The sequence below is a fragment of the Talpa occidentalis genome, unplaced genomic scaffold, assembly GCF_014898055.3.
Source record: "Talpa occidentalis isolate TD23 unplaced genomic scaffold, MPIMG_talOcc4v2.1 talOcc4.17, whole genome shotgun sequence".
NCBI lineage: Eukaryota > Metazoa > Chordata > Mammalia > Eulipotyphla > Talpidae > Talpa > Talpa occidentalis.
This window is the reverse complement of record NW_023601754.1, coordinates 57,007,037-57,018,857: the sequence shown is the minus strand read 5'-3', so window position 1 is coordinate 57,018,857 and position 11,821 is coordinate 57,007,037. Positions and strand designations below refer to the sequence as shown.

Genomic DNA, 11,821 nt, shown 5'->3' with positions numbered 1-11,821 from the left:
GGCCGGGGTTGCAGCGCCAAGGAGACACCCCCCCCCCGCCACCCACCCCCGCCCCCCTCCCCCCCGCCACCCTCCCCCCCCCCCCCCCCCCCCCGCCCCCCCCCCCGCCCTGCTCTGGCCTCTCCGGGAGGCCCCAGAACAAGCCTGTGGAGTCATGTCCGTCCGCACCCCCGGGCCTTTCCCCGCCCCAAGTCCCTTTGTGACTCGAACATCAGAGCCGGGTCCAGCGAGAGGCGGGGGCGCCTGCGCGGGGCAGGGGGTGGACACGCGCCTGCGGGCAGCCCGACCCCTCACGCCCAGGGCTTGTGCCCCCAAGACCGTCTTGAGGACGTGCTCGGCGGCGCCTCCCCACGGTCAGCAAGGGCGCACGGTGGGGGCGCGGGGGACGGCTGAGGGACCACCTGGGTCCACACGGGTGGGGGCGCCGGGAGCACGAGGTCGGGGTTGGAGGGGCGGGGAGGGGACGGCCGGGTGCAGAGATGAGGGGCTGGGGGGGGGTCTACTGGGCCGAGGCCTCGTGCGTGAGGGCTGCGGGGACCAAGAGGCCGCTGCATCAGCCCCGGGGACCCGAGCCAGCGTCCTGTCCCGCGGGGCCCTCCTGGGCAGACGGGGCGGGGTTCCCGGGGCGGGGCGTCTGCGGAGGGGAGGGCGCCCCCTTACCTGGGAGTCCTCAGACCAGGGCCTGGGGGAACGCGCGTCCGGAGCAGGCAGGTCTGGGGGCACAGAGAGAGGCCGTGAGTGACCGGGCGGCCGGCGTGCTCGGCCGCGCCCTCCCCTGCTCGCCCCCCCCCCCCCCCGCGAGCTCCAGGCTGGGAGGGGCGCGGGGCCCGGGTGTCCTCGTGTCCGCCCCTCACCTCCCCGCACAGCCCCTGCCGGCCGCGCCGCGCCCCAGCACACCCGAGCGGCAGGAGGGGGCCTCGCGACACCCCGGCGATGCGGGGCCTCCCGGAGACTGTGACCCCGCGAGCGGCCGCGGCCCGCAGGGCGTCAGCGGATGGGGGGGCCCCGCTTCTCGGGTCCACTTACCCGCCTCCCTCCGGAGCCCGAGCCGCAGCCCGCGAGGACGCGACACGCCCCCCCCCCCCGCAAAAACAAACCCCAACACTCCCCAGACGTCGCCCCAGTTCCGGGGAGGCTGCGATGGGCCCAGCGGGGCCGCCCGGCCAGAGCCTGAAACAGGGGAGCCCCTTCCTCCCTCAGACGCCCCGGGGTTCCCAGCGCGCAAAAGACGACCTGGGGAGGCCGCAGACCCCGCCCCTCCGCGCCCCCCGCCGTCTCCCGGGACCCCGCGGCGTGGGCGGCTCCGGGGACGCGGCCCGCCCCCCGCGCTCCGGCGTGTCCCCCGCCCCGCCTCGGGCCCCGCCGGCCCCGCCCGCAGCTCCGTGGGCCCGTCAGGCCTGGCCGCGTCGGGGGCGCGGGGGGCTCCTGGCCGGAGCCGCGGGCGAGCTCGGCCCAGACGCTGCCGGGAGGCGCTGGGGACCCCGCCGTCCCCCCGTGGCCGCAGACGCAGGAGCAGGGCCTGCCCGAAGCCACGGGGTTTGGGGTGACTCCTCCCACAGCGAAGCCGCCGACACGGCCCCCACCGTGTCCGCGCACTGGACCTGGGGGACGCCGCCCTCCTCTCGCCCGCGGCCCGCACCTCCCCCCTCGCGTCGAGTCCGCGGCCGCCGCGGGGGTGTCTGTTCAAAGGACGCGCAGCCCGGCCCCGCCACGACGGCCCGCCCCCCGCCCGGCTCGCTCCTCCCCTGCCGGCCCGAGGCGACCCCGGTAACCGCACGGACGAGGACTCCCGCTGCGTCTAGAGAGACCGGGTCCCCGCACCCCCACGCCCCCCAAGGTCGGGGAAGCCGGCGGGGGCGCCGCCGCCGCGACTGCACTGCGCGCATGCGTGGTCAGGGGGCTCGGCAGGTGCGGCAGGTGGGGCGCGCAGGTGCGGCAGGTGGGGGCGGCCACGCCCACTGCGCAGGCCCGCTGCAGCCCGACAGGTTGGAACATCAAGCTCTAACGGAGGCAAATAGGCCTGTCTTCTCCAAAAATACGCCCACGGAAACGCCAGGAAGCCACCAAAACAGCAAAACGGGTCTACTTGGATTTAAAAACTTGCTCAGGGCCTCCCTGCGGGCGCGAGGGGTTAACACGCAAGCTGTGAGGCTGTCCGTAGCCTCTGCAGCGCGAGCTCGTCTCCCCGCTGCTCGCCTCAGCAGTGTGTTTCAGTCAGTCTGCCTGTTCTGTTCTCCGCTCTGTCTCTGGTGAATCCTCTCACCCTCCTGCACCTCTGGCCTGTACCCCAGTTCTTGTACGCATAAATAAATCTTTTAAAAAATTTAAAAAAACTTGCTCAGGCTGATTTAGCAGTGACCACAGATGCCTCACCACACCCGCTCCTCCTCCCGGGAGGCAGAATGGGGCGCTCTCCCCAGCCCCTTCCAGCAGTGCTACTATCAGTCTTGGGTGCAGCCAAAGCTCTTTGATCATATTTCTGTCATCATAATTAACACGACTACTTTTCTATTTAATGTAGTAGAGCTTTCCACTTGATTTTAGAGCCCAGGTGTACAGGGAAATGCTTTTGTGGTACAAGTCACAGAAAAACCCGACTTCAACCATTAGGAAAATTCTAGTTTACTTAGGAATGCTCGAGAAGGCTGGGACTGCTCCAATCCCAGGCTCTTTCTGTCCTCTTCTCTGCTATCACTGGCTCTGGGCCAAGGGAGCACCCTGGGATGTGGAAGGACGGCTGCCCCAGTTGCAGGCGTCATGGGACAGCCCAATAGTCACAACCGAAAAAGGGAGAGAGAAGCAAAAAGCCTATTCTTACCCCTTTCTTTCCAAGTAGCACCAGCAGAATTCCTCTCACACACGCTGGCCAACACCGGGTCATACATTTTCTCCTTGACCCACCCCTGGTAAGGGAATGGACTCGTGCACTTGGAGCCAACTGTGAGATGTTCCCTAGAGTTACTATATTATTCAACGTAATCGGGGTTCCCTCAGGAAGGAAGAGGGGAAACGCCCAGGCAGTCTTCCATGTGGAGAAGATGGATAGCGTGTCCTCACGCAAGTGAAAGAAGTCAAGGGTAGGAAGGAAGAAGAGACAAGGAAGGAAGACGCGGGAGGGAGAGAGGAAGGATGGAAAAAAGACAAATTTACTTTAATGTTCTTACCATTCTAGAGCGAAGACAAGCACTTTCTTTGGAGAATTTTAGGGACACGACAAAACTAAATATGCTCCGGCAAACTTAATTTTTTCACGGCAGTAATTGCCGCGGACCAGCACAGCAGTAGACGATGAGGACACCTCAGGGTTGAGAGAAGCATGCAGGGTGGTCAGGGCGTCGGTGAAAGAAATGACAAACAGACACACTTCAAGAGTGAAAATCTGAGTGTAATTTTCTCTGAGTTTGTGACCAGTATATATATGTTTTCCAAAAGCACAGGAATGAATATCAAAGAAATTAGCTTGCTCATGGGCTCAGTCTATCACCATCAGGGAGGTGATCTACATAACAAACAATGACCATTATAGAAGAAAGAAGAAAGTTTAGAAAGACAGATAAGGGATTAAAGTTTGTAGTTCTAGAAAGACGGGATAAGATTTTTAGCATTCTTGTAGTGGTTCTTGGTGGTCGTTATCTTTTGATAAGCTTCTGCCTTTTCAGGGAACTTCTGCTGAACTTCCTCTGCTTCAGGCTGTTCTCCACCCCCCCACCCCCCACTGGTTGCCCAGCCGGATCAAGGGACCGTGGCGAAAGCCATTCCTAAAGATCACTGCGGGGGAGGTGCAGCAGGTAGGGTTTTGCTGTTCTTCCCCTGCGCGCTGGTTGCCCAGCTGGACCTAGGGCCGGTTAGCCCTAAAGGTCACTGCAGGGGGAGGTGCAGCAAGTAATGTCTCCCAAACCCTCTCTGTGGACTGCCCTGTGGACGTGCTCTTTGGACGCTCAGGCATTGTTGGTAGAATCTCAGGAACCACGTTCTGGAAGGCCCAGGTTGTGGCGGCTTCCTTCCGTGTGTCTGGGTTCCAAGAGGCCAAGACAGGAGATGCACATCAGAAACCAAGAGACAAAGGTGCCAAGTATACCCTTCCCCACAAAGTCTGAAAGTAGAGATGCTCAGTCAATCAGTAGGTAGCAAGGTATGGACCTATTTTCAACACCTTGCTGCCAGATGGATCCAAGCCAGTTTCAATGTTTTTTTTTTTTTTTTTTAAGATTTATTTATTTTTATACAGGAGCTGGGGTACAGGCCAGAGGTGCAGGAGGGTGAGAGGATTCACCAGAGACAGAGCAGGGAACAGAACAGGCAGACCGGACTGAAAACACTGCTGAAGGGTGCAGCAGGCGAGGCGGGAGAGGTCTGCCGTGCCATATGGGTGTCTCCCTAGCCGGCGGAGGCTGCAGACAGCTTCACAGCACTGCGCTCAACCCGCTGCACCTCCGGGGAGGCCCCAGTTTCAATGGTTTTGACAATGAAACTCACCTGGGTGTGTGTGGTTTGCTTTGTCGTCAGGTATTGAATTGGTATCTAATAAAAAAGGCTATATTATAATATGTAACAGACTGTAGTGTGTGCTTCAATTTCATGTCAACTGAAACCAACCTCACAGCCCAAAAGGATCTACCTCCCCAATCACAGATCTCCTGAGCTAAGGACTGACTCAGACCGAAGGGCACCTTGACCCCCAAACAAACTCCATTCCCTTCAGAACCTTTCCCCTTAAACATCCTTCTGATACACAAAGATGATTCTACAAATCTTCAAATTCATACCCACGTGAAACTATCATCAAAATACACATATACACACAGAAATATGAAGCACACCTGCATGCACATATATACCCACATCTGTGTTTCTGTGTGTCTGTGGATATGGCTTTGAATCTTGCTTTTTACTTAGTAGTGATATGACTTGCAGAAATTGCCATGTCAGCCTATATTCATCTATCTCATTCTGTTAATAACCGCAAAATATTCCGTAATATGTATATGCCTTAATTTATCTAGTCTCTTATTTACAGACCTAGGAGTTTTACTTAGCTCTCCCCCGTCTTTTTTTTAGTTTTTTTTTGCCTTATAAGTAACGCTGCTACAAATAGGCACAGAAATAGGTTAAGATTACACAGATGATACAAATATTAATACAGATAGAGGATAGAGATAGATATAATGTACTTAAAAATATATCCATAAGATAAAATTGACTGGCAAAGGAAATGCATTTACATCTTGACAGATACTATGCACCAAAATGTTGTGCAAATTTACCTTCCCACCAGACCTCCAGGCAAACCTCACCCATACTAGATTGTGTACATTTATTTGGTGTTAGAGTTACACAGATGATCATTTACGCGGCACCATCATTTTGATTTGTATTTCTTTATGAATGTAACTGAGAGAGCTGTCCCATGTGTGATATCTACTTGCATTTTTATTGTCATTGAACTGTTGATAATCTATTTTTCAATAGAATTGTTTACCTCTTTCTTGCTGATATGAGCTCTTTGTAAAATAAGGAGAAGCCCATGTTTGCTCATGTGTGGGTAGAAACTTTCCCTTTGTTTATATTTTGACTTTGCTTATTTTTGTAAAAGTAAAATGGGGGGGCAAAATTAGTAATATTTTCCTTCATTATTTCCTTCATCAAGATTACTTTTTAAGTCAACTATCACTATCTTTTCTTAGAACTTAAGTTATAACTATTTTCAATCTATACCATTACTTTCAAAAGGTGGTGGTTGTGAACTCATAGTCAGTGATTCCTGGAATAATGTTTCTCTGAAACCTTTGGCATTTGCAGACAGACCCTTTTCCTTTCTGCATATCAGATTTGACAAGGTCAAATCCCATTACTGCTTCTCTTCCCCATTATATTGGTGTGTAAATGATGAGTATTTGAAGAAATCAGTTAAATAATTACATTAACATTCATGGTAACAGCTGTCAAGTTTCCTAATTCATTTTGTGAAAGCTATTAAATGATGAAATTAAATTGTGAAAGCTATTAAATGACGAAATTTTATCCATATGGTACCTTATTCAATTCTGGTGTCATTTACTTTTTATTTACTTAGGGTGATGGTCCTTTCACTGAAAACTTTGGATGGAGCATTGTGAAGGCTGTAAAGAAAACTACCACCAAAAAGGTTTAAAGATATTGGGGTTGAGGGAGAAATAGTTAAGACTACTAAGAAAAAATACTAGTCAGACTTGACTTTTTTCAAACTGGGTTCTAAAAAAATCCCAGCATATGTTTCAAAGAACTGAAAAGTATCAGGGATGCTTTCACCAGTAACAAGTTAAACAACAGGTATGTGTTTTCATCAGCCAGGGCTGCCATAACAAAGCACCACCCACTGGGTGGCTCAAACAATAAAATTTATTCTCTCACAGTTCTGGGGGCTGAAAGTTCAATATCCAGGGACAAGCAGGGTGAGTTTCCTCTTAGTCCCCTCTCTTTCGCTTGTAGATGGCTGAGCTCTTGTTTCTTTTTTTTTAAGATTTATTAATTTATACAAGCACTGGGTGCAGTCAGAAGCGCGGGAGGGTGAGAAAATTCACCAGAGCCAGAGTGGGGAGCAGAACAGGCAGGAGGACAGAAGGACACTGCTGAGGGGAGCAGTGGGCGCAGCAGGAGAGGTCTGCGCGCCATGTGGGTCCCTCGCCAGTGGCCGGGGATGGAACCAGCGCTGCAGAGGCTGCAGGCAGCTTCGCAGCCCAGCGCTCAACTACTGTGCCACCAGGGGAGGCCCTCTTGTTGCCTCTTTTTTTTTTTATTAAATAATAAATTTTATTTTTATATTCCCCCATACAACTGCACATACCCCATTCTGACCCCAATCCCTCCCCTCCCGGCGCCCACCCCCCAAAAAGTGTCTCTGGTTCATAGTTTTTTGTTGATTTTGATTTTCACTTTCTTATAGTTATTCATTTTCCTGATCCCTTATTTAAGTTTTCTAGATTCCTGCTATGAGTGAGACCATCCGGTATTTTTCTTTTTCTTTTTGGCTTACTTCGCTGAGCATGATCCCCTCCAGCGCCATCCATGTTGCTGCAAATTGCATGTGTTTATCTTTTTTGAATGCTGAGTAATATTCCATGGTATATATGTACCACATCTTCTTGATCCAGTCATCTATTTTTGGGCATTTGGGCTGTTTCCAAAGCTTAGCTATTGTAAATAGTGCTGCTATAAACATAGGGGTGCAGGTGTTCTTTGGAATTGATGTTTCTGTGTCCTTTGGGTAAATACCTAGGAGTGGAATTGCTGGATCCTATGGAAGCTCTATGTTTAGTAGGTCCAGAAATCTCCACACAGCTCTCCATAGTGGTTGGACCAGTTTGCACTCCCACCAACAGTGCAGGAGAGTTCCTTTTTCTCCACAACCTTGCCAACATTTGTTGTTGCTGGTTTTTTTAATATGTGCCATTCTCACTGGTGTGAGATGGTATCTCATGGTAGTTTTGATTTGCATTTCCCTGATGACAAGTGATGTTGAACATTTTTTCATATGCCTGTTGGCCATTTGCATTTCCTCTTCAGAGAAGTTTCTTTTTAGCTCTTCTGCCCATTTTTTGACTGGGTTATTTTCTTTGTTGTTGTTGAGTCTCATCAGCTCTTAGCAGATTTTTGTGATCAGTCCTTTATCATTACTGTTGGGTGCAAAAATGTTCTCCCAGTTGGTGGGGTTTCTCTTTGCTTTTGTTATTGTCTCTTTTGCTGTGCAGAAGCTCTTTAATTTGATGTAGTCCCAGCTGTTTATCTTTGCCTTCACTATCACTGCTTTGGGTGATGTGTCTGTAAAGATGTCTTTGATATGCAAATCATGTAGTGTTTCACCTATATTTCCTTCTATGTATTTTATGGTTTCAGGTCTTATGTCTAGTTCTTTAATCCATTTTGAGTTGATTTTTGTGTATGGTGTGAGGTAGTGGTCAAGCTTCATTCTTTTGCATGTAGCAACCCAGTTTTCCCAGCACCATTTATTGAACAAACTTTCTTTGCTCCAATGCATAGTCTTTGCTCCTTTGTCAAAGATTAGTTGACCATAAATATGTGGGTTTATTTCTGGATTTTCTATTCGATTCCATTGGTCTGTATGTCTGTTCTTGTTCCAATACCATGCAGTTTTGATGATTATGGCTTTGTAGTATAGTTTGAAGTCTGGGAGTGTGATGCCTCCATTTCCTTCTTTTTTTTCAGTAGAGCTTTGGCTATTCGGGGTTTTTGGTGATTCCATATGAATTTCATCAATAATTATTCTATTTCTTTGAAGAATGACATTGAAATTTTTATTGGAATAGCATTGAATCGGTATATTGCTTTTGGTAGGATGGCCATTTTAATAATGTTTATTCTTCCAATCCATGAGCAGGGGATGTCTTTCCATTTCTTTGTGTCTTCTTCTATTTCTTTTAACAGTGTTTTATAATTTTCTTTGTATAGGTCCTTTACCTCTTTTGTTAGATTTATTCCCAAATATTTGATTTTGTTTCAATAATAAAAGGGATGGTATTTTTTATTTCTTCTTCTTCAGATTTATTGTTTGTGTATAGGAAGGCTACTGACTTTTGCGTGTTGATTTTGTATCCTGCCACTTTACTGAATTGATTGATAAGTTGAATTAGTTTTTCTGTGGAGTTTTTGGGGTTCTCTATATATATTATCATATCATCTGCAAATAGTGATAGTTTGACTTCTTCTTTTCCTATTTGGATTCCTTGGATGTCTTTCTCTTGTCTTATTGCTCTGGCTAGGACTTCCAGTATTATATTGAAAAGCAGTGGTGAGAGTGGACATCCTTGTCTTGTTCCAGATCTTAATGGAATTGCTTTCAGCTTTTCACCATTGAGGATGATACTGGCTGTTGGCTTCTCATAGATGGCCTTTATGATGTTGAGGTATGTTCCTTGTATCCCAAGAATTTCAAGGGCTTTTATCATGAATGGGTGTTGCACTTTGTCGAAAGCTTTCTCGGCATCTATTGATATTATCATATGGTTTTTATATTTCTTTTTGTTGATGTGTTGGATAACGTTGATTGATTTTCGGATGTTAAACCATCCTTGTGTCCCTGGAATGAATCCTACTTGGTCGTGGTGAATTATCTTATGGACACATTGTTGGATTCTGATAGCTAAAATTTTATTGAGGATTTTTGCATCAGTGTTCATTAGGGAGATTGGCCTGTAGTTTTCCTTTTTTGTGTTGTCCTTATTCGGTTTTGGTATTAGTGTAATGTTGGCTTCATAGAACGTGTTTGGTATTGTCCCTTCCTTCTCAATTTTTTGGAAGAGTTTGTGAAGGATAGGCACTAATTCGTCTCTGAGTCTTTGGTAGAATTCATTTGTAAATCCATCAGGTCCTGGGCTTTTGTTTTGGGGAAGGTTTTTGATTACCATTTCAATTTTGCTGCTTGTAATTGGTCTGTTTAGGTGTTCTATTTCTTCTTTATCTAGCTTTGGGTGATTGTAGAGTTGTAGGAATTTGTCCATCTCCTCTAGATTGTTGAACTTGTTTCCATATAACTGTTCATAGTAGTTACTGATTATTCTTTTGATTTCTGCTGTGTCCGTTGTGATTTCTCCTCTTTCATTTATGATCCTGTTTATTTGTGCTTTCTCCCTTTTTTCCTTTGTGAGCCTGGCTAGGGGTTTGTCTATTTTATTGATTTTTTTCAAAGAACCAGCTCTTGGTTTCATCGATCTTTTGGATTGTTTTTTTAGTTTCAATTTCATTTATTTCTGCTTTGGTTTTTATTATTTCTTTTCCTCTACTGGTTTTGGGGTTTTTTTGTTGTTCTTTTTCTAGATCTCTGAGCTTCGAGATTAGGTTGTTTCTTTGAGTTCTTTCTTGTTTTTTGATGTGAGCTTCTATTGCTATATATTTTCCTCTTATTACTGCTTTTGCTGCATCCCATACATTTAGGATATTAGTGTCCTCCTTGTCATTCAATTCAAAGAATTTTTTAATTTCTTCTTTGATCTCCTCATTAGTCCAGTGGTCTTCCAGTAGTTTGGTTTTTAATCTCCATGAGGTAGAATAGTTCCTTGCCTTCTTTTTATGGTTTATTTCTAGTTTGATGCCTTCATGGTCATAAAAAATGTTTGGTATGATTTCAATCTTGGTGTATCTGTTGATGTTTGTCTTGTGCCCCAGTATGTGATCGATCCTGGAGAATGATCCATGTGTGCTTGAGAAAAATGTGTACTCCGTTTTTTTTGGGTTTAGTGTTCTATAGATGTCTGTTAAGCCCAAATGCTCTTGGTCCTTATTTAGAGCTTTAGTTTCTTTACTTATTTTTTGTCTTATTGATCTATCCATTGTTGATAGTGGTGTGTTGAAGTCTCCCACTACGTATGTGTTTTCTCTGATGTCTGTTTTCAGAGAGGACAACAGTTGTCTGATATATTTTGGTGCTCCTTCTTTTGGTGAGTATATGTTAATGAGTGTTACTTCTTCTTGATGTATTGTCCCCTTGATCATAATGTAGTGACCACTGGGGTCTCTTTTTATTTTTTTGAGTTTGAAGTCTGTTTTATCTGATATAAGTATAGCTGTTCCTGATTTCTTTTTTGGTCCATTTGCTTGTAGGATTGTTTTCCATCCTTTAACTTTGAGCCTATTTTTATCTTTTGTAGCTAAATGTGTTTCCTGGAGACAGCAAAAGGTTGGGTTTTGTTTCTTAATCCAGGCTGCAACTCTGTGTCTTTTTATTGAAGAGTTTAGTCCATTTACATTTAGAGTTAATATTGATATGTTAGCATCTGTATTTGCCATTGTGTTTGTCTTTCCTTTGATTTTATTTATTTATTCTTTTAATAACTTTTTTTTGGTCTTCTTTCGTTGTTATTCGTCCCTCTGAGGTTCTGGCTTTAGGATTCCTTGTAGTATTTTTTGGAGTGGGGGTTTAGTCGTAATGAAATTCCGGAGTTTCTCTTTGTCTGGGAAAGTCCATATTCTTTCTTCATAGAGGAAGGAGAGCTTTGCAGGATAGAGTATTCTTGGTTGGCATCTGTTTTCTTGGAGTCTGTTGACTATGTCCCTCCACTCTCTCCTTGCCCATAGTGTTTCTTCAGAGAAGTCTGATGTCAGCCTGATTGGTTTTCCTTTGAATGTTATCTGTTTTTTCCCTCTTGTCAGATTCATTATTTTTTCCTTGTCCTGGATTCTTGGGAGCTTTACTATTATGTGTCTTGCTGTGTTTTTCCTTTCGTCGTGGAAGTTTGGTGTTCTTCTTGCTTCTTGTATATCAACTTTCAGCTCCTTCTCCGCATTTGGGAAGTTCTCTTAATTATCTCCTGGAATATTTTCTCTGTTCCTACATCTCTCTCCTCTCCTTCTGGAATTCCTATAACTCTTATATTTCCTTTCCTCATGGAGTCAGATAGTTCCCGAAGTCTTTCTTCGTTCTTTTTCCTTCGTACTTCTCTTTCCTTTTCTGTTTTGGTTCTTTTTATTTCTGTGTCTTCAAGAGTACTTATTCGTTCTTCCATTTCATCTATTCTGCTTTCATTGCTTTTCCCAGAGTTCTTTAGTTCCTCCATTAATTCTTTGATCTCTTGCATTTCTTTTACTTCCCTCTTTAGGGACTCAATGTCATTCTTCTGACCATTGTTTTCCCTCTTTAGGGACTCAATTTCATTCTTCTGACCATTGTTTTCCCTCTTTAGGGACTCAATTTCCTTCTTCTGATCATTGTTTTCCTTTATGACTTCTGCCACTTTTTTAATCAGGGCAATTTTAAATTCTCTTTCTGGAAGGCTCAGAAGTTCTTCCAAGTTACTGTCGTTGCAATCTGGAGGGTGGTTTTCTTTTTGTG

At 46.6% G+C, this 11,821-nt stretch overlaps 1 protein-coding gene across 13 annotated transcripts in view; it reads right to left on the bottom strand.

Moving 5' to 3' along the window:
* Nucleotides 1-11,821, bottom strand: part of LOC119250095 (uncharacterized) — a 40,890-nt gene that overhangs the window by 19,261 nt on the left and 9,808 nt on the right. For 11 of the 13 annotated variants that reach the window (XR_008552614.1, XR_008552613.1, XR_008552615.1 and 8 more), the window contains one exon: nucleotides 661-713. Coding sequence is in view for 5 of the 13 variants with exons in the window: in XM_037517795.2 (XP_037373692.1) it covers nucleotides 661-713 (53 nt within the window). In the remaining 8 variants the exon portion in view is untranslated. Of the gene's footprint in view, nucleotides 1-660; nucleotides 714-1,026; nucleotides 1,064-1,639; nucleotides 1,673-11,821 lie in introns of those variants that run through there. The other 2 variants (XR_008552617.1, XR_008552618.1) reach the window with 2 other exon arrangements.